The sequence below is a fragment of the Melanotaenia boesemani genome, chromosome 2 (genome assembly GCF_017639745.1).
Source record: "Melanotaenia boesemani isolate fMelBoe1 chromosome 2, fMelBoe1.pri, whole genome shotgun sequence".
In the NCBI taxonomy this organism is placed as follows: domain Eukaryota; kingdom Metazoa; phylum Chordata; class Actinopteri; order Atheriniformes; family Melanotaeniidae; genus Melanotaenia; species Melanotaenia boesemani.
The window spans coordinates 12,999,099-13,026,106 of record NC_055683.1 but is presented as its reverse complement, the minus strand read 5'-3'; the positions used below and the strand labels follow the sequence as shown (position 1 = coordinate 13,026,106).

The 27,008-nt window shown below is 41.5% G+C and overlaps 1 protein-coding gene across 6 annotated transcripts in view; it reads right to left on the bottom strand.

Moving 5' to 3' along the window:
- LOC121649356 (RNA binding protein fox-1 homolog 2-like) overlaps window positions 1-24,267 on the bottom strand; it is a 53,428-nt gene extending 29,161 nt beyond the window's left edge. Inside the window, exons 1-2 of one of the 6 annotated variants that reach the window (XR_006012102.1) lie at window positions 23,305-24,267; window positions 11,087-11,137 (exon numbers count right to left, since the gene is read on the bottom strand). Coding sequence is in view for 5 of the 6 variants with exons in the window: in XM_042000140.1 (XP_041856074.1) it covers window positions 11,087-11,137; window positions 23,305-23,550 (297 nt within the window). In the remaining variant the exon portion in view is untranslated. Of the gene's footprint in view, window positions 1-7,615; window positions 8,081-11,086; window positions 11,138-23,304 lie in introns of those variants that run through there. The other 5 variants (XM_042000140.1, XM_042000130.1, XM_042000150.1 and 2 more) reach the window with 5 other exon arrangements.
- Between the last annotated feature and the right edge of the window lie 2,741 nt (window positions 24,268-27,008).

Here is a 27,008-nt window from a genome sequence, read left to right as displayed (position 1 = left end):
GCACACTTAGAAGTCAGCACAGACATTCCTGACCTGCTGACTAAGGAGCTGCACTCCCCTAAATGGCAACATCATATAGTCAGAGAGGGGGAGAAAGGAAAGAAGAAATGACGGAAAAATAAAAGGAGGGTGGGGGGGGGGGAAGAGAAGTGAGACCGTAGGAAATAATGAGGTGCTCCATTTCAGTTAAATCTGGTCTTAAGGCAAACTTTCCAGACTAAATTTTGACATTGAGAGCTATGATTTAAACAGGCAGAGCTTCATAAAAACGACATGAAAAGCACTCTGAGTATTAGCTCGACCGAGCTGTTTTTTTCTAGCCACCGGTTATTACAAATAAAAGAAAGCGTCATCTGGAAGATGCTCTGAATTCATGCATGCATACAGAAATACACAGCAGCTGAGTTACCTGTGACACCATATGTTTTTCCATACACAGAGAGGATGAGGGGGGAGGAGAGGCCTTTTCGCGTCAAGCCTTTTAAGAGAGCGCCTGTCAGCGTGCCAACTTCAGCCTCTGGAGCGTACAGCCACGTGGTGATGCTGCTGAAGCTCATCAATCACACAAATTCATGACAATTTGTCTACAGGAACTATCTGCTGTCTGAAAACTTGTCTGGCTGCAGACACAAATTCGCTACTGTACTTACAGATTCCTTTCGCTCTGCAATCCATCTCTTTCCCTGTGGTTCCAGTAAGTAGTGCTTGCATTTATCTCTCCCCCCTTTCTACTCTTTTCCCCTTCCCCCTCTCTTCATCCTCGCCTGCCACGCTTGATGAAAGCCAGAGGGCGATTTTTTTCCCCCCCTTTTAAAACCACCAGCACTCATCCTTCAAGTCACTCAAAGCTTCTTCTACACTGTGATGTCCATCAAATTACAGACCACAGCCCATCTCCTTATATGGTTGTGTCTGTGTAGAGGCTCCTGTCTGTCCTTCCTGACTCTTGGCCAGTCGAAAAAGGCCATCATTTTAGGTGCAGCAATGGTTCACTGGCACACGGTGAGCCAAGCTGACTTGCCTCAGACTTTATGCTTGCATACGGACAACAGCGAGGCACCACAGCTCCATTGTTTTCACTGCAGTGTTCGCCTGGAGGACCGGGTCGTGTGTGTGCAAACCTAACAGCATCCACAGAAAGGGCTACCACAAGTATGCATGGTCAAAACAAATCTGAGGTTATGCAAGTCTCATTTAGTCAACCTCAACTTGAGCATAACACCTTATGACAGCTTCATGACGACCCCATAGGACTCCTACATACATCATACATACATGACTAATCTCTGAATTTCTGTACTGCCAGCTCAAAAGTGCAAAAAACCCAACGTTGTGTCAGTGTCAGTAACTCTGTGGCCCCGCTGAGATCTGTGACATGCAGCCTGTCGGTTATTGACAGCTCTGATCATCATCACCGTCAGTATCATTATCATAATCACACCGGCAGCCCTTGCTTGAACTTGCGCGCTCACTTAAGGCAACGTGTCCTAAAAATAAAAACCTCTGCACTGTTCAGATGTTGATTTTCCCCTTTTCCCCACAAATACAACACACAAAATAACAATGCAGACAATAAATCATTAAAAAACAAAAACAATGGTAATTTAATAGCTCCACTCGAAAGGTTGCAAATGTTTCTCTGGTTTCAGTAGATGTGAAAGCGTACAGCATCATTAGAGATGCACTGATAAGCCAATTACCAGGTTGTATCATTGACAACCTTCTTGTAATCAAATATTTTCTTGCTTGTGTTTTATTAGACCAAATTAGAAAAAAAAAATAAAGGATTGGTTTGATTAAAATTTGTTTGATCATTCCTATAAAATGGGATCATTTGATGCATTTAATTAAAAAGAACTTGTACTGTGATAAATTAAATGTTTTTTTTTTCCATTAATTTCTGAAGAATGAATTAATAAATAATAAAATCATCCATAGCTAACAAATGTAAAGTGTCGTCCACTGTGTCTATGTACATGCCCTGTACCACCGGTGCTTAATTTAAAAAAAAAAAGAAAGAAATTTCATATATGTTTGTGTGTGTATATATATATATATATATATATATATATATATATATATATATATATATATATATGTGTGTGTGTGTGTATTGAGAGAGAGAGAGAGCGACATCTTATCCACTCCAGCTCTAAACATTGCCACTTAATGGATTTGGTGATCTTCAATTTAATTGTACACTTCAGATATATAAAAAAGAAAATCAAAGAAATCCATCTTTTGAGAACAATTTTCAGGCATTGTTTTGTATTTATCAACATAAATCTGTTAATATCTTGGTAAAGAAGAAACTCAGAGACTCCAACGTTGCCAGAGGCAGGTTGGAAGAGATGTGCATTAAAACAGTTACCTAGCTGTATATTAAATTAAATTATATGAACGAACAAGTGGAATTTCCAATGTTCAAGTTTATAATCCTAACTGAAAAAATACAAGTGAAGCTAAAACAGGATTATTCTACATGATGCCAAAAACAAAAAAGGCTAACTTTGTCTAAATATTTAAGTCTGACGTCCTCTTTAGGTATGTGACTGTTTGATAAATAATAATTATTTCTAGAACATCACTACATAATAGAATCATTCAGGCTTCTTTCTCATCACTGACTAACATTTGAAATATGTAAATTGATATGAATGAAAATCTGCAAATCAAACGAGTGAAGAAATGAAAAGTTTTAATGTGTTTATGCTCTGCTGCTCCCTGCAGTTAAATAAAATACTACGCTATTACTTCTGATTAGCTGCTGCAAGATGGGTTGTTTGCACTCTGTCAGAAGGATTTGGAATAAAACAACCCACCAGCGCAGAGTTACTGCTGCAGTGTGAGCTGAGGCAGCGTGCAGAGGCACAGCGTTGCTCTGCAGGAGTAGGTAACCTAGGAGATGCAGGAGTGCATACATTTAGGGCTCTACTGCACCACATCTGTGTTTTACATCGTTTGCAATCTGCCTCTCTTTGTGCATGTATGTGCACCATGAGGTGACATGTGGAGTGCTTTCACACCTCGTCCTACTGCATACAGCCTCAGAGCCCGAGGCAAATAGCAGTTAGAGCAGTATTAGTGTCGGACTATATCATTGTAGCTTTATAGACAGTGGGAAAGCAGTTAACCCTGAGGTGGAGTAGTTTTACACGGTGCATTAGGCCACCAGTGCTGAGGACTTGGTGGCAACAGGCTTCGTGTTCCTGTTTTTGTGAGACAGAAAGTCATTATTATCCCTCACATTCGAATTGAAGAGGGGAAAAACACAAACAAATACTATTAATCTAACAAGCCCAAGTATGCAATTACTTGATTAAACTAAGTACTTGTATTTCTGTAAACTGGTAGTTTGAGTGTATTGGTGGCAATATTATACATGCAGCAAATATTAACACTAAAACATGTGGAAATGCAAAAGTACCAACTAGACCAGAGATTCAGTAACACAGGAGCTCGTGGTCCAGCGTCCTGCAGGTTTTGGATGTTTCCCTGCTGCAACACACCTGTCTCAAATTAATGAGTCATCATGAGGCTTGTGTAGAGTTTGACCAAAAAAAAAAAAAAAAAAAAACTCTAGGAGAGGAGCCATTTCATTCGAATCAGGTGTGTTGCAAGCAGGGAAACAGCCAAAACTTGCGGGACCTTAACCTAACAAGTCCAGAATTGGTGATCCTTGCTCTAGACAATTAAAAAGACGCCATTCTCTTGATTGGCTCTTATGGGGCCAAGCATCCTGACTGTCCACCTCCACTGAGACAGGGTCTGAGCCGTTCTGTGACTCTGTCCAGCGTGGAGCATTATTTGGCTCCGCATTAAGTGTTGCTAATTAAATGCCCGACTAAGCTGCTGTGCACTGAAATGTGCATTACGGCGGGAAGTAAAAAGAAAAAAAAAAGCTTTAAGCTCCTAAAGCAGCTGGCACTAAACTCCAACACAGTTGGGTAAGTTGCAAGGCTGTCATTACCATCAAACATATTTTGAAAAGACAAGCTCAGATGCTAATAGACAGTCAGTACCAAGACAGACATCCAGATGTTCCATATTTCATCTGCTATCTGTTTACGGCAGCCTGATATCTGCAGACAGGTGGAAAGCTAGCTTTCACTAGCCAGCAGGTGAAGACAGACTGCACAGAGCTGTATCCACATACAGCTCGGCTAAGTATACAGATGTACTGACTGACTGACTGACTGGTTATCAGAGTAGTACGATTTTTAATTGGACATTATGTAACATGTTCTGTTGTTAACTGGCCAAAATCGATGCCTGCATCATATATATGTGTTATCATTGGTGTATTATGTCCTCTGCCTATAATATGACACATGCCCACATTCTCATTAGAGAAGAATTTTGGATTTGTTCATACATGTGACAGGTAAGCACCATGGAAGGGAAGCGCCATGACTGTCTGCCATCTTGAAACTATGGCAAGGAACCAGAAATCGCCAAATAGCACCAACTATGCGTTTTTTCCTGTGAGCCAGCTCACACTGAAATGTGGGAGAAGATAAACGAGAGCGGCTTACTAACCTGGCAAGTTGGAAAATCTGCATTCACGAAATGCAGAACCATGCCTATGCAGCAGCAGCAGCATGGGAGCCGTTTTCATCGTCACCAAGAAAGCGAAAAAGGGGACTTTAAAGGCAGCGAAACCAGACGATACAAAAAGGAGGATCAACATTGTGCTAGGCTAGTCTTCCCCAGGTAAAAGGAGCTGAAGACGGAGAAAGGTTTTTAAAGGGATGCTTAAGTTGAAGCTTTCTCCTCGACAAGTAAGTCAACAGTGCTGCCTAAATGAGCCTAAAGCTAACTTTTCTTATTCGGTTTTGTTAGACGGTGTTGCTCGTTACCATGAGCAGCATAACAGTAGCTTCAGCTAAAACACACCAGCCTTGTTGGTATAGAAGTGTATGTTTACATGTTTACATGAGTTGCTTTCATATATTCGTTGACACACTTCTATTTTGTCTTAAAGTTTTTGACCCTGACAAACCGTGCCACTTGTAATACCTATAGGATAAAAAAAAACGATATTTAGACTGGATGGAAATGTGGCAAAAGAAAGAACAGAGATCTTTTTTTTTTTTTTTTTAAGAAAAATAACTTGTCAATGTTTACAGCAGAGGTGTCAAACATACGGCCCAGGGGGCCACAACTGGCCCACCAGAGGGTCCAATCTGAACCTCGGGAATGAATCTGGTAAATATGAAAATGACATAAAAAGACATTACAACATAAAGGACACCGTATACACTATAACCGTTAAATAAAAGTAACTGCAGTTCCTAATTTATCCATGTGAGGTTGCATTTTTTTGTTCTGTTTGTTTAAATAAAAAACATTTACAAGGATTACAACACATGCGGAAATGTACATGTATGTACATTTAAAAAACTCCTACCTTTTGAAAAGTTACTCTAATCATAATATGAAATACTGTATTTGTCAGTTCCAGATACCTCTGATTAAATGTTTAGTGATTTTATAGATGCATTGTGATCTATAAGATTTAATGCATGTGTAAATGATAAAATAAGGCAAAATATTAAATAGGCAATTTTAGGTTGCTTTTCATATGTTTTCTAAAAAGACAAAAATGTAAACTTATTGATAATGTACTTGTATTTTTTTTCTACAAGAAAACAAAAGGGAATGTTTATCATTTTTATTATTTATAGGTTATAATGCTATTGCTTCACTGGTCCTGCATATTTGAGATCAATGTGGCTCCTAAATTAAAATGAGGGTGACGCCCCTGTTTTGAAGGGTTGCACTGGACCTAAAAGTTGTAACACTCGTGTTTCTTTTCTGAATTTCTATTTCGAGAGAGAAGTCCTGCAGTTTGGAGCAGCTTTGAAAAATTTTTTAAAGTTGTTTATTGTCATTATTCTTTACAACTAAATGTTCAATATAAAATAAAAGCGTTCACATCCGTTGATCATAGTTCTTAGAGAAAACAGAAAAAAAAATCAATGTGCTTGGGTTTAGCAGATTTGGAATTTAGCACCATCGGCACAGCAGCGTTGCAAATTATTAAATGACACACAGAGAGACCTGCATTTACTTCTTAACACCAAGTTACGCTTATCCACAATATTCTATAGAGATGTGTCAGCCAAAATAGAGCGCAGTGCCATAAATTTTACAGAGGTGAGATGTGACTGGTTGAGTGTCACCTTCACAGTGAATTCCCACATGGAACTGCCCCGCTACCCTTGGCCTCACACCCTCCTCGCTACTACCCTTATCCCCCATTTGGTGTCATTCCCTCTAAAAACAAGTAATGTGTTTAGCTTACAGCTCCTTGTTCTAGTAGAGGGAGGAGTGCTGAAGAGAAAATACAGGACAGAGAAAATTTTGGTATTTAGGAAGTCTGAAAGGGAAGAGAATTATGATCAAAATATTACCAGCATTACATCATATGTGCATATGTGCATAGAGATATAGTATAGGCCACTCCTAGTGACTATAAATGCATGTGTGTTATATAAAACAATAAGACCTGTAGCTTTATAACAGAATGTGTCCTCTCAGTCTCAGAGCTGTTCAAGTAAATATGAAGTTTGCTAAATTTGATGAACCAAATAACAAAAAACATTCAACACATGAATCCTTACTGTAAAAAAAACTGCTGTGACAACTCCAGTTAAAGCTGTTCACATTTATTCTGTGAATATACAATGAAGAAGTTACTTAAGAAGTTATGTTCATGTGTGCATTTGTGTGTACGCACACAAGCTTGCCCAGAAACAACTGCGCCTTGGCACCTGTCTCCCTCAATCCAAGGGACAGATGAAGTTTAAACCGCATGGACAGCTTGGATGACAACGTTGAATCGCTTGACAAAGCCATCCCCTCCATCCTCCGTGCACATGACATGACACACGCATACGTATGAAATATAACGTGACACTGTGTGCAGTCAGCATGACAGGGAGCTTGCAAGTGTAAACGTGCATGTCAACACAGGCGGTCTCTGCAGCAGTCTCTACCTCGTGTATGTGTGCGCTCTCCTCTTTGCTATCTCCACACCCCCCTCCAAAAAAACAAAACAAAAAAAAAAAAAATCCCAACACCAACCCTTAGGCCCAATGGAACCCACAACCAGAGAGCAGGACATGCTAGAACAGAGCCAAAGAGTAGCTCTCATCCTCGGGCTGTCTCTCAGCTAAAGTAGCACAGATACGCCCACCATATGTTAAGACCAGCCTTGCACATCAACTGCATTGCAATTCATGCTGTAAAGTATTTGCATATGATAACATTTTTGTTCTGCACTGTAAACGTCTCTGCTCTGGTGAAAACAACAAAATGATCTAAAATGAAAAAGCAAAGATGATTATCTTCAAAACAATCACAGATAAATGGGTGCAGAGCATTAAAAAAGTGAAAGGAGCAAGAGCTGCAGGGACAAGCCCTGCTGTTGGTCTGAAACTCTGCCAACTATCTGTCAAAGGCCTCACCTGGGCCAAGACACAGCAGAGGCACCGGCTATACCATAAACAGCACACCAATTACTGCTCAATGAAGCCTAACTAAACTTATGAAAAATAATCGGTGCTTTGCTTGTTTAATAAAAGAAGCTCTAGTGATGAAGTGAACTTACCGGGAGCATAGCTGGGTAGTACAGCCCCATCATTGTCTGATCTAGAGGAACAACAGCTGACCAGCTCTCCAGTATCCCGTTCCTTCTCCCCTCTCCTTCCCTCTGTGTCTCTCGTTCTCCTCCTATCCCTCCTCCCCTGTGTCTGCGCTCTAGGACCATGAGCTGATGATGGCTTCAGTCCACGTCTGTCTCACACGTTCAAATTCTCCCTCGTTCAGTCCCCCCTTTCCCTTCGCTGGCGTCGCTTCTTCTAGTTCTCCAGCACGCTAGCCTCGTCCGCCTGTCACTCTCAACCACTCTTTTCTCCGTCTCCGCGGCCCAGTCGCTCTGATCCCCCTTGGGCCTTTTAGTCTCTCTCCTCCTGCCAGCCTGAGTCTTTTCTCTCCTCCTCTCTCTTCTCTTTGCTCTGCGTCTGTCATTCACACACTTGCGTTACGCGTCCTGCTGCTCCCCCTGCTTCCTCTTGTTCCCGCCCCTCTTTTAAAACTTTCCCTCCCTTTCAGCCTCAATCCCTCCTATCCATCAAAGCATCCATCCTTGCATGTAGCCATCTAACCCTGTCTCTGGATGGAGTCAGAAAGCTGCTGTTGCTGTCTCTTCAAGCCCCTGGAGAGAGACCAGAGACAGGGAAGGAAGGAAGATGCTGTCTTCTATCCACACACTGGCTGCCTGAGAGTACAGAACAGGAAAGCGACCCCCACTGCATTGCAGCTTTTTTTTTGATGATTTATTTATTGCGTGGCAGCCTGTCAGCTCCAAAAAAGCAGTGGTAGGTAGGCCAGCCGGTAGACAGCAAGGTAGCTAGCTGCGTGGGTAGGCTCCTAGATCACCATCTCTCTGCTGCAGTTGTCTTCGTCAGACGGATGGAAGGATCTTAAAACTGATGGAGGGCCGGCCCCAGTTCCAGCACCTTAAAGCTCAACCTGAACATGAATCTTTATTTCACTGCATTGCGCCTTTTTCCTCTGGCTCAGTTCCGTCGCTTTCCAACACTGCATTGTTAGTAGACGCTTAATTTGCAGAGATGAGAGTGCAGTTCCTTGAGTTGCATTTTCATATGGGAGGGACTGAACTCTGCGGAAAAAAAGCCCTGATGCCAAGCATTCAGACATCTGCTGAGGCTGGCTAGAACTGGGTCCAGAGGGATGGAGAGAGGGAAAGATAAGTGGTGCTGGAGGGGGGAGGGACAAGAGGAGCTGGACTGGAATTGTGGTGGGGGGAGCAGGGACAGAGGGCCAGTGGATGTGAGCAAGAGATAACAGGATAGGGAGATAAATGGATAAAGGACCGGGCTGAAAAAAAAAAGAGTGAGGGATGACAGGATTAGGGCTGTAAGTGAGGAGGATGAGAGGATGAATAGGGGATGATCTCTGGATTAAGTACACAGACTGAACAGAGTGATAAACACACATGCAATCACACACAAACATATGCAAATAGAGTACACACAGATGTGCTGCGATTACATTCATGCTGATGCACCCTGGCTGGCAAACACACATGGACTCAAACAAAGGGCTACAGCCATCCAACACTCATCAGCTAATCCAAGCAAAGGATGCTTTCTTCAAAGACAGCATCTACCAATAATCCATAGCTCCTCTAGTAATAACCCAGTAACCGGTCTGATGTTAAGGCTTGCTATGAGACTTCCACCACAGCTAAAAATGACCGAACATTCCACTATGTACAGCCACTATAACCACATGCGTGTGTTTTTATGTGTGTTGCCAACCCTGATCGTTTCTGTGATCTAAACAGCAGTAGACTGACATGTCAGAATAGCCATGGACACACCCACGTAAAATTATTCCCACTCCACCCACACGGTCCAGCAGCAAGAACCAACAGGAGCCTGTCACTGTCACACTCACATTGGCACAGGCAGACCTACGGGCAGTTCAAACATGCATAAATAATATACGACAGGAGCGTTACCAAGACAAATGTACTGCAGCACAGAACGAGCCAATCTGGCTAAGCTAGGCTTGGCTAACTCTATTTGCATGATAACCAGCACCCAGTGTACTGGAGAGGCCTAATACATGTGCCCAAGGGCAGAATATATGAGAAAAAAAATACTTTTAAATCATTCATGGAAACAATTCAGAGGTGTATGTTGGCTGTGAATTTAACAGATGACTGGAGGGGTTCAGATATACCGCGGATCAGTTGTGCTCATCTTGCAAGCAGATGAACTCAAGCAGGTGAGATGAGTACAAGCCTGTATGAGTTTATCCCCTGCAGGCAAGCCACCTTAAATAACTTATTTCTGCATCTGTTCCAACTTAGCTTCACTCTTCTTCCCCATTTTCCTTTAATCACTCGGTCAAGCTCATTATTGTCCCATGAGAAGAAACTGTAATCTAAATAAAATGAACTCCAAGCCTTAAAGCTCAATTCTTGCAGCGCCTCCCTTTCACACCCTGCCAGGGCTGTATTCCCAAGAAAGGATGTACCAGAGGTAGAGCAGGAGCGAAGAGTCAAGCAGAGTATATGATGGGAAAATAAATGCATGAGAGAGATGAGGTCTAAGAGAATCACCCATCTTGCAATGAAGAGGAGGGAGGCTGGGGGCGCTCAAGCTCACAGGCCAACACTCCCCTCCTGTGGTACTGTCAGAGAGCTGCACATCCCAATCGCAGAATACACATACCAAGACAAAGATACACACATGTGAGCAGTAAAAAAGGAGAAAAAAAACTAATATGGTTTAAACGCACGCGCACATACACACACACACACATACACACTGGTCCTGAGCTGGTTTGAGCTGATCAGTGTGCTCTGCTGCTTGGAAGGAGATAACAAAATAGACAGCTACCCCGCCGCTGCAGCACACACATAAGGCACTCATTACTGAGAGCAATATGCATGGAGAGACACTTAGAATGAGAGAAAAGAGAGAGAAATGGAGAAACAGAGGGAGGGATAAAGGGAGAGAAAGTGTGAAAGGATATGAACTGTCTTGTGAAAAAGCCCCTGCATGAGGAGCGTGCGCAGAGCTTAGCTCGAAGCAGGTGATAGCATAATTTCTCTCATATTCCAAGGATAAAGTCTTTGAAAGGGAGGCTTAGTCACTAGCAACTCTCTCTTCCAGAGACATCACTTAAGAGCTACCAAAAAGCTGCAAGAGAGCAACATCATAACTCTTTATATTGATCCTGCAGCTGGAGTTCACCAGGCCGATGAATTATAAAGAAACTGCTTCTAAAAATATGCATTTTACTTCAAAAATGTTTCATTTTTGTCACATGAAACAAGATTAAATCTATCCTCTGTGATTCATTGACATTCTGAACATGTTTTTTTCATCTTGTGAACAAACAGCATTTGATTGGCTGCTCTTTAAAGTCTGTTTCAGCTTTTACAGTTTCTCTAGAGTAGACTGAAAACTAACATCTGTCGAGAGTCAAGGATTCTGATTTTTATTTATTGCTATAGTGATTTGCAAAGGAACGCTAATCTTACCTGACTGTGAGGTGGGTATCCATGGAAACCGGGGTTTAAAGGCTCATTGTTCTGCAAAGAGACAACAGGAGTGATGAGAGCAGTGTAAGTGGCTGTGCTTTTTCAAAAATGAGTGCCTGTATTGTTATGGCCCCAAAACTTGGACATTTCAATTCATACTTGCTTGACGACATTTGTCAGCTTGAGATTGCAAATATCTAAAATAGACTGAGTAAATATAACTGAATTTTTTCAACATTTTGATAATATTATTGGTGCATGCTGCTTCTATAATATCCAAGATGATGCACCAAATGATAGAAACATAATGACATCCCTTAACAGAGCATAGTTCATTTAAAGATGGAAGATCCTTCCATGAAGGAAAATGTGAATGATGTGACTGCTGACCCATAACCGAAGCTTACCAAACATTCATCCAACCGTACTAACCAATGAAAACCCAGCAGCAGCCCCCGTTCCTCATCAGCCCTGCCCCGAAACCACTGTTGTGGTTAATTGCTCTGTAATTACTTTTAATTAGATTATTTCTGTCTCTCTCACTCTTTTCTCTGTGACTATTATTTTCTCTGTCATTTTTGCCGCGGCAAGGGGAACCATTGTTTGCGGTACTACTACAGTAGAAGGCGGCAAAAAGAAAAAAAGAGAGATAAAGAGGGGGGGAGAAAGAGAAAGCGGGAGGAGGTCTGGAATAATGGAGAAAGTTAAACTAAACGATGATATTTTGACAGCAGCGATGCGTCCGGCACAGTCTAGCTTGCTGGCATGCCTTGCAGAGAAAACATGACCGCCTGGTGAGATTCATGCCTCTGCTCTCGATAAAGATCTCAGGCATAAGTCTTATTATAAGAAATGGGGGTGAGGGAGGAGGAGAAGAAGGGTGACAGTTAAGAGGAAGGTCTAAAAGGGTAATGGAAAGAAATGTGTGTCTGCGTGCATAACCAAATCATGGACAGGGTGACTTTGTGGTCTTTAGAAGTGCTGTTTTAATTCCATTTTATCAGGAAATATTTCAACTCTGTAAGCTTCCCTTTGGCCTAAATCCTGTCCTCCATTCAGCCAGCAGCTTTGGTGTGGGTGGTGCGACGCTGCAGCAACGAGAAAGGCAGATTTGGCTTCTGAAGAGTGTCAGCGGAGTTAACCTCCCAGCCCTGACCTCAAGCTGCGTGCTGCGGGAATCACTTCCTAATAGCATTCATCCAGCCAATCAAGGGCATGTGTGAGAGACCGAGGGCAGCAGTGACAGCAAACTGACACAAGTGTGTATAAACAGACAAACAAAGGGTCCATTAATCCAGCACTAGCTTATTTAGTTCAACTCTTTGTGACAGCGAAGCTTAGAGAGGTGGGCTAAGACCAAATACAGATGTGGGTCATGAAGGCAGTAAAGAAAGGAAAGGAAGTGTCTAGACAGAGTGGGCTACAGGGAATCCATGGGGGGGATGGAAGAAAGATGGAAAGGAAAAAAAATGTTAAGAATAGAAAAGAGAAACTTTTGACTTTGGGTGTGTATGTGGGTCCAGACTTGGGGCCCGTCCTCCCTTTTCCCTGTCTCAAACAGCCCTTTCTTTGTCTTCCCTCTCCACTTCCTGTTTCATCTGGAACCAATTTCCCCCTCGTGCCTCGTCCCTAGGGGGAATGCTCTCCTTGGTGCGCCGCATTTTCAGGGGAATGGACAGGCTTATATTGAAGTAGCAGACCGGCTGTAGAAAACTGCTGGTGCTCAACACAGAACAGATGGAAATGCAGCATAAGGGGGCTGTTCAGAGGTAAATCTCACATCTACCGAGCCAAGGGCAATGTCGACAAGAATGAGAAAAGTCTTCCTTTATCAAATATAAAGAGGAGCAATACCAAGGCTGTGCTGCATTTCAAACATGACTGAATTGGTATTGTGGATTCAGAGCACCAAAAACCAGAGTTAGCAAATTCATATAATTTAGGAGACTTGAATGTTGATAGTTTGTGTTCTGCACAGTGAAGATAAGGGCGTATTTGCTGCGCGAAAGTGGAACTCCAGTCACATGTAAACCAAAATTATCCCAGACTGTCAAATTGTAGAGTCATGGTTGGTTTTATGGAGTGGAAAAAAGAAGAAAGAGGAGGAAGAGTTTACAGAGAAGAACACAAGATGGGAGAGAGGGGGGAAGTTTAGCAACATCTGGAATCAATCTGTCTGCAGGAGAAGTGGGAGGGAGTTGGATAGAGATGGAGGGGGAAGGACAGACAAAAAAGAAGAAAAAAAAAACAAGATGAAAATGAGAGCTGAGACAGACACACAGAGAAGGAGGAGGAGGAATGTGGGTAAGAATACGGCCAAACCAAAGAAAGGGGAGAGAAATAAAACATTTGCAAAATGGAGACAATGAGTCATAAGAGAAGAATGCCATGTGATTTATATTTTCTTAAGAGGTGGGGGAAGGGATTGGGGCTCTGAACTTGAGCCCTAGTTTATTAAAGCTTTGTTAGCCCACGCTAAAACTCAATATACACTACACTTTTTTTCCATATAGTTTTGTTTTTAAGTATTTTAAATGTCTGTAAGACTTGTAAAATTATGGAAAGTGGTCTCACATTTGTGCCTGCCATGTTGGGTTAGATAAAGGAAAAAATTGTGCTGCATCCTGCAGGATTTATGTTGTGTTTTCATGCTGCACTTTTCCAAGTTTCCATAAAGTTAATTCTATATAGTTTGCGAGCAGGGAGGAGCCTTTTGAAGGCGCCGGGTGGTTGACTGCAAGGATTTAAGCCTGCACTGGCGTGGATCAGCAAAAGCACAGAATAAAAAAAAGAAAAAAAGAAAAAAAGTCACAGTTATAAACACTCTGTCTGCAGAGGGCAAAACTAAAGGGCGTCTCTCTCTTGTTTATTTTCGCCCTCTCTAACTTGCTATTTTAGGAGAAGGGAAGAAGTTGGGGAGTTACTGAAGCAAAAGGGTAGGAGCGGGGGAAGAAAAAGGAGCAGCAGTGGTGAAGGAAGGCAAAATGACATGAGGTCAACAGATGGTGAGAGGGGTGGAGGCAGAAGGAGGGAAGTGAGAGGGGTAATTAGGCAGGCTGCTGCAGGCCTCCAGTGGTCCCTAAAAGAACAGCCTGAGGAAGAGAACTCCATCAGTATGGCTTCATGGTGTCAGATATAAATATTAGAAAATCCCACCTGCTGTGGCCAAAAAATCATTACACAAAAGATGGCGCCTAAAACTCTGAAAGATTATTTGTTGTTTTAACAAAAGCACCAGCTGTAGAGCTGCTGGGTGGGAGACATTTAGGTGGACATTTAAAGCCCCCACTATGCAGAGCTGGTTATCAGGCGAGCATAATGTCATCTCCACCAACACTTGAAGCACGCTGGACTGACTGCATATTTCATCCTGAACAGTAGGTGGCGCTGCTGAGACAAGCACTACATCACAGGAATAGCAAGAGAAGTCGTACAGGAAGTTTTATGTATTAAAGATTATTTAAAAGTGATGTCTTGTTTTGTTTTTTTGTTGTTGTTGTTTCCCAGGCCAGGATTCAAACCATTTTTCGTCGTCTTGCCATCTGGTCTTTTTGCTCTTGAAGCACATTTACAAGACGGTTTACCAAGTGAGACCTCATTGTGCCGTGGTAAGCTAGGCTCACCCCGCTTAATGTGCGTTTGTTGTCCAGTTGAGTACAATACTGACATGCTTCCCTTTGTTTTGTTGCCAACGTCTGCTTCAGTCTGCTGTTTCTGCTATAGGTGCAAAGTTCTGCAGAAACACTGTTGTAAACATTAGTTCCACATTTCTGCGTAGTGAAACTCTCCTCCTGTCCTCTTATCCTTTAAAACTCCACTAGATGGCTGGCGCCCTTGAGCGCTGTCGCTTCTATTGCCAACAATCTCTCAGGAAGGGTGGTGTGCAACTCTATGGTGTAAACTGTGATGGATAGCTTACCCTTTAGGTGAACTATATAGGTTTTTCAGGTACTTATATCCCATCCAGTAAGTTTACAATCCAGCCACAAAATGTAGTTTATTCAGACTATATGATAAACCCACAATGAGTAAACCATGATAACACTATCATTCATAACAATTTTGTGACAAAAAAAAAAAATTACTACTATGTTGATTAAAATGAAACTCAAATAAGAAATGGAGTTAAATGCTGAGATCACATTTAAAATGGGTTTTGATTGGTAAGATTGTTGGTGTTTGAGACAAAACCAGTGCAATCAATGCAGTAACCAGAGGGCGCCAGCAGGGGGAGTTTGGGACCACTGAGCCGTGTAGGAAGGCCCCCCGTTTCCTCACTCCAGTTAATACACACAGGAGCCGAGGAACACTGGTGTCCTTGTGTTACTTAACTTATTCTCCCCCTTACCAGGTATGAACACTCTCATAATGACTATCTATGCCCGCAAGTGAGTAAATAAGTATTAAACCTACCAAGGGTTACTTTTGTAGCTTGATATGACTGTGTCTTTTAACGTGATAAACTAAGTTGTGCATCTGTGATGAACCACGTGTCGAGTTAGCATAATTAGCTTGAAGCTAACGGCGTTCTGTGCTAACCGAACCACCGTCTGTTGAGTTGCTGTAGTTAGTAAGACCCATGGATTATCTGAGTACCTGTACTGCCATGTATGTATGTATCCACTGTGTTCTGTGTTTCATTTCTGTACTGCTAAAATAAGAGTGCTGTTAATTCTGTTGTGACGTATGGGTTAGCGGCCTGATACCTCTAGAAACGAGCCGAGTCACAGTATGTTCATTCTGGTTGCTATATGATATTTTAGTATGTTCATTCTGCTGAAAGGTTTATAAATGTTGGCATTATAGTTGTATTTAGGGTAAAATCTGTGTCTACAGTTATTTGCAATGTATTTAATGCATTGACTCGAGTTAATACACACAGGAGCCGAGGAACGCTGGTATCCTTGTGTTACTTAACTTATTCTCCCCGTTACCAGGGCGTTTACAATAAGAGACTTTTTTTTTTTCCAATGAAGTTATATGTCTGTGTGAAAAGAACAAAAATAACGGCACCCATGTGTTTGTTTAATTGCCATTATTTTTTTCCACTGAAAGCCAAGACATGCAGATGAGAAAAGGCTTGGTCATTGTTTATCTGTGTGCTATTTCTACAAAGAACTGCTTGGTCTATGTGGTGTTCTTTTTATTTATACATTCATTTCACATAATTTATAGCTTCATAATGTGACAACTGAAGCTGTCCTGAAAAAGATTATGGTCTGTACATTGGCTGTGCTTATAAAGGTTGAGTTTCTATATGCACGTTTACATTAAAAAAAGAGGTGACCAAAATGGCCAAAAAATGGCTTGGAGTTTTAAGGTTAATGAATAGTAATAGACTATGTTCACCGTTTTGACTAATCAACTAATCGATTACTCATATTTATGCCTAATATGAATACACAAGCAGAACTGCTACAGAACTCAAGAACAATGAACACAAACTTTGCTCGATTGTCAACTGAATAAATGTAATTAAACTTTATAACAATGAAATTGTACATTTACACCGTTTAAAACAAATAGAAGTAGTAAGTATAAAAAATAAGCAATAAACTTGCAACTGTAGTCATCCATCTAAGTTTGACTAATTCTGTGGTGGACCAACAGATGGCCTGACAAAAAAAAAAAAAACAACACCTATAAATTCCTGGATTTGCCTTTTTCATTTGGGTTCTAATCGAATTGTGAGACGTTATACAAAAGATCCTCATTCAAGCATAGTAGCCTGAATACTTGGAGTCAAGCGCCTCAGGTTAAAGATTTGATGGCACTAATTTTCCACTCGGGTGCCACTGACCCACACCAGAGGAACAGGGGACGCAATAGTTTGAAAATGCTGGAAAACGACACATGGACGAACCAGTTGGCACAACGTAGAGCAGCGGAGCTCGGATTACACACACACAGATGCACACACACATGCACACAGGGAGACTGCTTTCTCTGGTAAGAACTTTATTGATCTACAAGAGCTTCACAAAACAAATACTGCTGTGTTAAAATGAAAAACACTGCATACTCAACCTTTATAATCAAGCTAAATATTAAAGCCACTTCTGCTTGATTCAGATTTCACATTTTCATCATTCATCAAAGGATATCACCAGGTGATAATTAGCAGCAACTTCAAACTCTATGAAGTCAAAATCTAAGAACTGAGGAGAAAAAAAGAAGGAAATAAATGGCACAGCCTAAGAAGACGACATAGCGACGACATTTGCGTCAGGAACTGGAGGAGAGGGAATTAACACGGCAGGCCATGCATACGAGGGCTGATGACAGAAAGTGATGTGATTGATGCTCCATCCTCGAAAAAGGCCCGGCAAAACTAATGGATGAAGCAGAAAATGATGGATGCACTAGAGACAGCTGACATGAAAGAACAGAGAAACAAGGCAACAAAACTGCCAGAACTGGGCTCCCTGGTGGATCTGCACTCAATGGCATAGCTTATTTTACTGCTCTTATAGCAGATATTTAGTCTGTTTAAAGGTTGCTTGCACAGCAGATGTACATTTATTAAGCAAGAGGTTTTTTTTTTCCTCAATCTTTTTTTTTTTATATTTATTCCCCTCCTTGTTTTTCCAGCAAATGCTCATTGGGTGCTCTTTTAAAATACAGTTGTGTGGACTCGCACTGCCAGTCACATAAGACCCTTGCATACATACTGTGATGATTACATTTTCTTTTGAACTTGTACTGAAACTATAACAGAGGAAAAGTGGTAAGCAGGAATGAACTAGCTCGTTCCAGCTCTGAAAGATTACTCATGACAGCACTTTTTCCCTCAACCTTGAACAATAAGAGTGAGTCTACACAGTGAGTCGGCTGCAGCGAAATATGTTTCCGTATTTTAAGTTTTACTTAATGCATTTTCTAAAAGAGTGGGAGTCTTAGACATGTCTGACATGAAGAGGTTACAGCTCATAAAGCTTGGAGCACTCAGGAACTTACCAGGTTACAACTGGATTGCTAAAAACAACAGATTCCTCCATGTATCTTCATGCAGATCCCTACAGAACAGACTGCACTGTTTTCTAAATGTTACTGGTGCCTGGTTTTTAACTAACAAAAGGTTTACATCTCCCTACCTTAATCAAAAAGTAAACCCAAGAATGTGATAACCACATAAAGATAATACACAACATCCACCTCTTGTTGTGGCAGCATCACCAAAGCCACAGGCATCCTGCATGAACACTTAATATGTTAACGTGAAAGCATAATTCCATTATTTTAAAGCGATTCCGTTTATTTAATAAGTAAATACTGGGTCTTATAATAATCCTAGCTAAATTTTTTGGAAATGTCCTATGCATGACTAAAGGTTTGTTACTGACAAACATTCCACATTAGTTAGTATTAGCATCAATTAGCAGTAATTTTACTGTTTCTGATGCCATAATTGTTGATTATGTGTCCCTTAATCAAATAAATATATTGTGTGCATTGTGAACATAATTGCGAACGTAACAAAAATAATTATTAACTAAAATTCTGACAACTTCTAATTCTTTAAATTATTTTGCGCTATTTAAAAATCTTAAATCTCATAAAGTTACCTGCTGCAGATGATTTTTTTTTGCCCTGCAAATTGCATCAACATGCTCCACAGACTGCTTCATTGTTCTCTGTCAGATCTAATTATTTCAGGTTGGGAAGACAAAGCCTTTAGTGCACCATGGATATGGATTATGTTACAGTGGCTAATAAATCAAAGCTTAAAAAACACACAAATCTATTTTAGGGGGAACTTTTGTGGTGTAACAGATTTTCAGCTGAATACTTATTTGATCATTTGTCTGCTTGCTTACGCTCTCAAAAACTGATACACAGATACAAACTTATTTGTGTGTGCCATTTAACACACACACACACACACAGTGCCTATAAAGCTGTGTATCTTTGTGAAATGTCAAGTTTTAAAGATGGCAAGATGGATAAAAAATTAAGGATACAAGCAAATCCATATGCAACAGCTGCTGCAAACTCAAGATGCCAACAGCACAACTACATCAACTATAGAAAAGGACGACTAATGAAACACACATTTACCCATTCAGGTGTATTTCATGACCCAAAGTGCATTATACATGACACTCGAACTGCTATAATCAACAATCCTGTGGCAATGCATCAGCGATGACCCCCGTGTGAGGGAAACACTGAATTGACATTTGGCTGTGTGTGTGGGTGGAGATGGGAACACATGTGACAGTTTGAGGGCAGCCTTGGGGAGCAGACATGTAGGGTGGGGAAGCTGTGACACTGTGACCATAAAGGGAGAGTTAACATGCAAGTAGCATGTTAAGAAGCTGAATCCAGTTTCCTTTTACAAGAGCAATGGAGGAGGAAGGAAAAAAAATACTGTTATTTACTCCTTCTGAAAGGCACCTTCCCTCTTTTTTTTTCTCTCTCTCTCTCATTCAGTCAAATTATTCTTTCATGCTTTGGCAATACAACTGTTGCAACTGTGGTGATAAGGCACGGTGAAGGGACAAAGAGAAGGAGAGGGACAATATGAGTTGAGCAACTTTGTCTGGAGAATTTTTAGCTTATCATTTCCAGTTCAAAAGTCAAGGGTGACTCTGCTGCGCTGTGGCTCAAAGTTTAACAGCAATCATTAAACAGCCGCAGGGAAGTTCATGTGAGACCACGTGGGAACGCGTATGACCCTCACACACATTAGCATAGGCTGAACCACAACTCCTGCCTTTTACTATCCCACCTCTGTGGATACGTCTTCTGACTGGGTTATTTATTATTAATTAATCTGAACAAATGAATTGATAAATTCTTTCTGTTTTATTTTCTTTGTGTTGTTTTACCTGCTTTTTACCTTGTTTTTAATGTGTTCTTTTATCTTTTAAAACATCTATGTTTCTGAAAAGCACTACATAAATAAAATGTATTATTATTTTTTATTGGAGTACATTCTAAATATTTTATAGTAAAATATAATTAAATTAAATTATATTAATTTAAAATTACTGTATAGAAAAAAAACACAGCTAATCTTCCCTAATACTGAATTAATGTTTGATTGATGTTGCATTGAAAAAAAGGAAAAAAAAAATCAATTAAGACTCATTTTTGTGACAGGGAACCCTTTACATTAATTTAAAGTTTACATCACATTAAAATGCAAACTCTGCCAAAGTCTAAATGTGTGTCAGCAGCACAGAGCTCTGAGGTCTACTGATGAGGAGGATAATGATGATGATGCTGGAAATAAATCTCAGGAAAAAGCCCTGAACAGGTTCAGCTAAAGTTGCCACTGTGGGCAACATAATTAAAGCTGGTGTGGATAAATTTAAAAGGTAGAATAAGAAAAACTAACTCTTTTTTTGTACTATTTCATAATAAAATCACTTGATAAACAATATTCACAAGCTAACAAATTTCTCAAGTTATTGTCTCAGAATAAAAATCTTAAATAAATTTCCTGAACACAAAAAAATGAAAGTGACTTAATTGCTGATTGAAAACTCTACAACTTTTAAATGACTCTAAATCTTACGGGAAAAAATGTTTTTTGTTTAACCAATGAACACATATTAATCAGATATCTGAGAAAACAAGATTTGCACAAAGGATTTTGATGCAATTTCACAAAAAAAAAAAGATCTGCAGGGGTTCATTCATCCCTGTATTCTGAGGGTGAAGCCATCAAAAACAGGAAAAAAAAAAAAACATTACGACTCATGGTTAACATTTTAAAGCTAGAACTGTTCACTGCTGGTAATAACCTCCATATCAACCACTCCTTTGCCTGCTCCCCCTTTGCTTTGGCCTTTTATAGCGATCAGTCTGGTTAATGCCCCCTCCTAAATGAGCTTTGATCTCGTTAGCGCGACACAAAGCCTCTTTACTGCCAACGATAGGACAAATCGGCTCTCCGAATCAGTGAGAGCGACGTACAGAGAGAAAGAGAGAGAGAGTTGGAAACTGTACTCGGGCTGCAGCCGAGTGGACCGCAGTACTGCCTAAGGGGGTTGCATCAATACAACCAACAGAGAGGAGGGGAGGGGGGGAGGAAGAGGGATGAAAGATGAAGAGGAGGGCACATGTGGAGCTGGAGAAAATAGACAGATACACACAATCTGGGTGATGGGAGATGGACTGAGAAATGGAGAAATAATCAAAAATGGCAGTTTGGAGGGGGGGGGGCATAGCGAAGAGAAAGCATGAAAAAAGGGGGGAGGGATTGGGGGTGCCTCAATGGCAGCCTGCAAACCAGGAGTCAATTAGCAATCTGGAAATATGCCTTTGGGGGGTTTAGGAGGGAGACAAATCAGAGCACACGCAGGAGAGGGGGGACCAGGGAGAGAAAGGAGGGGGTGGGCAGTTTGTATGAGGCAGAGCTCGGGGGGAGCACGAGCAACAAAGAAAAGAGGCTGCGCTCTCATTTATTATTACAGTGCTGATTTACAGTCAGCCTGGAAGGTCAGCAGTCTACCGGCTCTCTCTCTCGGTGGGAATCTTGTAGTAATTGTTAGGGGCATTTGGTCATAGGAGCACCCCCAGAACTCATCTTCTCCTTCCTGAGCTTGCATGCAGCCACACTGGCTGCTAATAAAACTCCAACTACCTGAACTGCCAGTATAACCCCTCAATGTCATTTTCTTTGCCTTTTTTCCCTCCTCAGTATAAACTGCTATTGAGCTGCTCATTTTAATTCATACCATATCCTCCTGCTTATCTCTCCCAGCTGATGCAATTCCAGTCATCCATCACTTTCCTCTCATCCTTTATCATGTTCCCTGATGGATGCAAGCCATCAATCCGAGTTTCCTTCCCTCTCCTGCAATCCACTAGCCTATCATGTCCATTTAAACCGCACGCTTTCCCCGTCTTTATCCTGCACCCCCAACATTTAATCTACTTCTCAATCTCTCCCAGTGTCTATCTAGTGATCATTTTCTCCTTCACCTTTCATCTATCAATCTAGTCATCACTCCTATCTAATCAATTTTATTTGCATGACCCCCACAAGTACCCAGCAATCAATACGGCCGATGGACAGTGCAAATCCTCCCCACGCCATGCCGCTCAGTCACATCATCTTTCCCCATCATCAGTATCCATCCTCTGTGAAACTCACTCAGTTTCACCCCATTTAAAGTATTTTACCAGTTCCTCTAGATTCAATTACACATAGGTGACCTCAAGCCATGTTCTCCTGCCCTTCGACCACTCTTAGTGCTGTTTCCCTTGACTAAAACACCAGCCATCAGCTAAAATTCACCCCTTGTACTATTAGATTAGAGACACTTCAGAAGCATATGTGTGTAGGTGTAAAAATTATGTGTGGTGTGGCGTGTTTGGAAGCGAGAGACAGAAAGGAATAAATAGCAACAGATCTGGGGAGAACAAGCAAGAGAAGTGCAACCTGCTTCAAGGCGTCCCTCTGGTTAACTGTAACGCCGTAGATTAGTCCGGAGAGACGGGAACGGCTGCTGAAGCTTTGCTGTCTCAGCTGTCGAGTCATGAAAGCAGGGAAGACCCATGTTAAGGAGGGCCCCCTGAGCCCCTTTCGCTCCTTCAGCCTCCAGCAAAAGGCTCTGTTCTTTGTCTTTCACTGTGGTGACCCCTCCCCCAATCCCTGTCTGCCTCTCTCTTTTAACACCTAGCCACAATCTGGGGGGCATAAAGCGATTTAATGGCACATGCCATGTGCATAAGGATTTGTGGTGACTTTAAACCTGATCAGCACGGTTTGGGTTAATTCTATCCATATTAATAATAATAAAACAATAGTTTGCAAGATGTGACAAAGCATGAGCTTACTTTGTGAGAGTCAGGCATGATGAATGGCTCTGATCTTTGCTGTGGTGCTGACTGTCATAGCAATGGAGCCTGTATCATATTACCTTTGTCTGGGTTGGTCATGCTCGCTCACTGAGCGGCTCCAGCAGCACAGCTACAGTATTTCAACAACGCACATTTTGCCATTATATTATTCACAAAACTCTCATTTTGGTTTAATTACAGCTTTTCCCTTTTTGTTGATGCAACGATGGCTCGACTATGCAGTGGATGAGAAGGAGGGCCCTGTCAAAACATCATTCCTTAGTGATGCTTAGAGACAAATGTTTCTCAGCAAAGAGGAAGAAAGGTGATAATTTCTTACAAAGCTGTAAGCAGAAAGCAGAGGGGGAAATGGGGGGAAAGATGTGAGGAATGGATCCTGTGTGTTTACATTGCATCCATACCTGTCCAATTTCAGCAACCACGCTCCCGGTCCCGTCTATCCTTGGTCTTTTGCATTCCGCCCCGGCCAAATCAGTCAGGGCAGCGGCAGTCTGAGCGTCGGGCTCCGGGTCTCCACGCTTCATTCCTCGGACAACCGCAGGACCCCCGGCCGGGTTTGCGGCTGCTGTATCAATGTCCCTTTCGCGGTCCATTATTCCCCGATTAACGGGAAGCATTATAGATGCAACGTCGGTCGACATTAACATTGGACGGCAGTCACGAGTCAAAAGTCTTGTTTTCTTTTCCCTTTGTCTTCTGGTGATTTTTTCACAGCGTGATATTCACAATGGACTTGGCTTTTCCACAAGACGCGTAGACGGATAATATTGAACAAATATTCATCAATATGGGAAGCTTACACTGTTTATTGTCTAACTTGGCGTTAGCTATGCGAGGCAGACCATTATGGCTATGGCAGGATCTTGCATAAAGACTAACAAAAAGAGCAGCTTTATCCTCCCCAAAAAAGTAAAACGACGCAAAATTGACCTATTTTAAATAAAGATCACACGTCCGACTCCCAGATGCCTGACAAGCTAATTAGCTAGCTAACATTAGCTAGCTTGCTAGCATTACATTCCGCTAGCTCTCTTTATAAATGTGGCTCGGAGAGAGCACACTCTCGCTGCCAAGAATAGAAAATGTTGGAAATTAGCTGAGCGTAATACTACTCCTTAAGCGCGGCCAGCCTGCCCTCTGTCCTCGCGCAGCTCTGTGTGTTTTTGCATTAAACTCCACCGTGGTTCCTACCAGCCTTCCCCTTGAATTCACTCCTTTCTTGTCCGTTCCCTCACCGTGGTCTGCTATGGATGAGTCTTGGCGTGCCGACCTGGCCAGCGACGGAACACGATTTCCTCTGGTCCCAACTCGTAGTGTTGGAGGGAGTCGTAGCGCACTGATCCGGGATCAGATGTTTCGCTGGAGAACGGGATTAGGTAGAAAAGACAGTGAGGTGAGCTGGTCTGAGGTCTGCGTTTCTCCTGGTTTCTTTCTCCTCCTTTTTCCTAATGCCCCCCTCACCACAGCAGAGCAGCACCACCACCTCCTTAAAGCTCACTTCTCCGTCCTTCACTTATTTAAATTTTTTTTAATATGACGATGGTTGTTTGCTGTTTTACTGCTCCTACACCTGCCAGAAAATTTGCATGTAATTAATAAAAAGGATGATTGTTACAAATAAATGAATAAAAAACATATGTGTTAACACTCAAAGGCAGAATAATAATCCATTTATTCATTATAAAAATCTACCACACATATAATACATAATTAAAATATACATAAAATAACAGTTTCTAATTTTTGGGGATTTATATATAATGTATTCATAATTAGCTTAAATTCGTTAGATGTTCAAGACATGTCACAAACGCTTTATAAATTTAATTGTTTTAAAATTTTCTATGTATTTTTTTAATTAATTTTTTTCACAATTAAACTAAATTCTAAGCCTTCAAAGAGCCAGAAGCTCCAAACATTGAAAGAAGAATTATTTAAAAAATGAAAAATAAATCAAAAGAGCCTCAAGTCGGCCCGTGGTGTTTGAGTTTTTAATGTTTAAGAGAATGATAGGCAATGCAAGGCAAGACAGGCTTATTTGTGTAACACATTTTATTACAAGACATTTCACAGTGCTTTACATAAAACATTAAAAGCAGTACAGATGGTGCAAAGAAAACATTAAAAGGTAGTAAAAGGGAGCAATAGGCGGCACTGTCGTCATTCTTATGTTATTGCGCCCCCTAGTGGAGAAAACTTATCTTACGTAGGCTATTGTCATATAATATAATTTATATAATAGTTTGGAGACAGAGTTACAGTGGCAAAGCTAATTAAGTCATAGCACTCGGATTTTTTTTAAGTGATTAGCTGTCACAAATTAGCATGTCTGCATAGCTGCACAGTGCCTTCCTTATTCCCTTAACCTGGTGTGCCTAACTACAACCATGACCTAAACCTATATTAAACTGTACCAACTTAAAAAAAAGTATAAGAGTATAAAGGAAAAAGTCCTTCTCCAACATATTTAAGACTTTATTCATCCTAATCTCTGAGTCGGGAGAGAGTTCCAGTTCTCTGGAAGACGTCCTGCTTGGTTCCTGTACCCAAGAAGTGGAGACCATCGAACCTTAATAACTACCGTCCGGTGGCCCTCACATCGCATGCGATGAAGGTGCCGGAAAGGCTGGTTTTGGCCAACCTAAGGTCCTCTGCAACTTGCCTACCAGCCCCATTTAGGTGTTGACGATGTAGTCATCCTGCCCATTTGCATCTGGATGGTGGTGACAGCAATGGGAGAGTCACTTTCTTTTATTTCTCTAGTGTTTTTAACATCATCGACCGATGCTGGGTGAGAAGCTGCAGGGATGAGTGTTAACGACTCCATGTTCTCATGGACTACATGACAGACTGGCCACAGTTTGTCTGTCTGGGGAGCGTCCTGTCTGATGTGGTGGTCAGTGATTTAGGAGCTTCTCAGGGCACTGTGCTGTCTCCTTTCCTCTTCACCTTATACATCACTGATTTTCAGTACAACACTGAGTCCTGCCACCTCGATAAATTCTCTGATGACTCAGCTGTTTAGGGTGTATATGAGAGGACGGGGAGGAGGAGTACAGACTGCTGGTGGACAGGTTTGTAGAGTTGACTGGCAGGAATCACTTGGATCTGAATGTCACCTAGACCAGAGAGATGGTGATAGATGTGTGGAGGAAGAGGACTCCTCTAACTCCACTGAAGATCATGGGGCAGCAGGTGGAGATTGTTGAGACCTATATACCTGGGAGTGACCATCAACTACAGACTGGACTGGAAATCCAGCACAAATGTTGAGTAAAAGAAGGGGATGAGCAGGCTCTACTTCTTGAGACGGCTCAGATCCTTACAAACAATGTCTGCAGCAAAATGTTGGAGATCTTTTATTAGTCTGGCGTCTCCAGTGTGTTTTTCTTTGCTGCTGTGTGTTGGGGAAGCAGCCAGCAACACAGAACTTTGGTCAGTACTTACTGTTTTAAAGGGCTGTATAAATAAAGTTGGCTTGGCTACCTGCTGTTGTTATACACTTGCCATTTAATCATACTTTTTAAATTCTATTTTGGCACATTTTGTTTTTCTTACATTTGATTTTCCACATCCTTTTTTAAATTTATATACTTCTATATCCTATTCTTCATACTTATCTCTTCCTCTGTTGATATGTATATGTTGTATATATATTTGTATATATTGTTTATTATCTGGTAGGTTTGTTTTGCTGCTTTACTGTTGTTTGTTTTCTGAGTCTTTTGCACCAATGCATGCTGCTGCAACTCCTAATTTCCTAACTTTGGGATCAACAAAAGCATCTATCTTTCTATCTGAAATTACAGATACACACACACACACACACCCACGCCAATGTCATAAAGCTTGCACTGATTTCTCTTTTCACCTGCCTGCCTCAGAAAAAATTATTGCCATCACTTTTGGCCGACTGCCCGTGTCTAAGTGTGTCATCATCTGTGTTTGTGTGTGTGTGCATAAGAGTAGCTGTGAGTGTAGTGCATGGTGTGTGCTTTTTTCACCTTCCATCTCTGTAACTCACTCTATCAACCTCTTCCCTCTCCTGCTACCTGCTCCTGTGCCACCCACTGAACCTGCAATGATGGACAGCAGAGGGGTCACA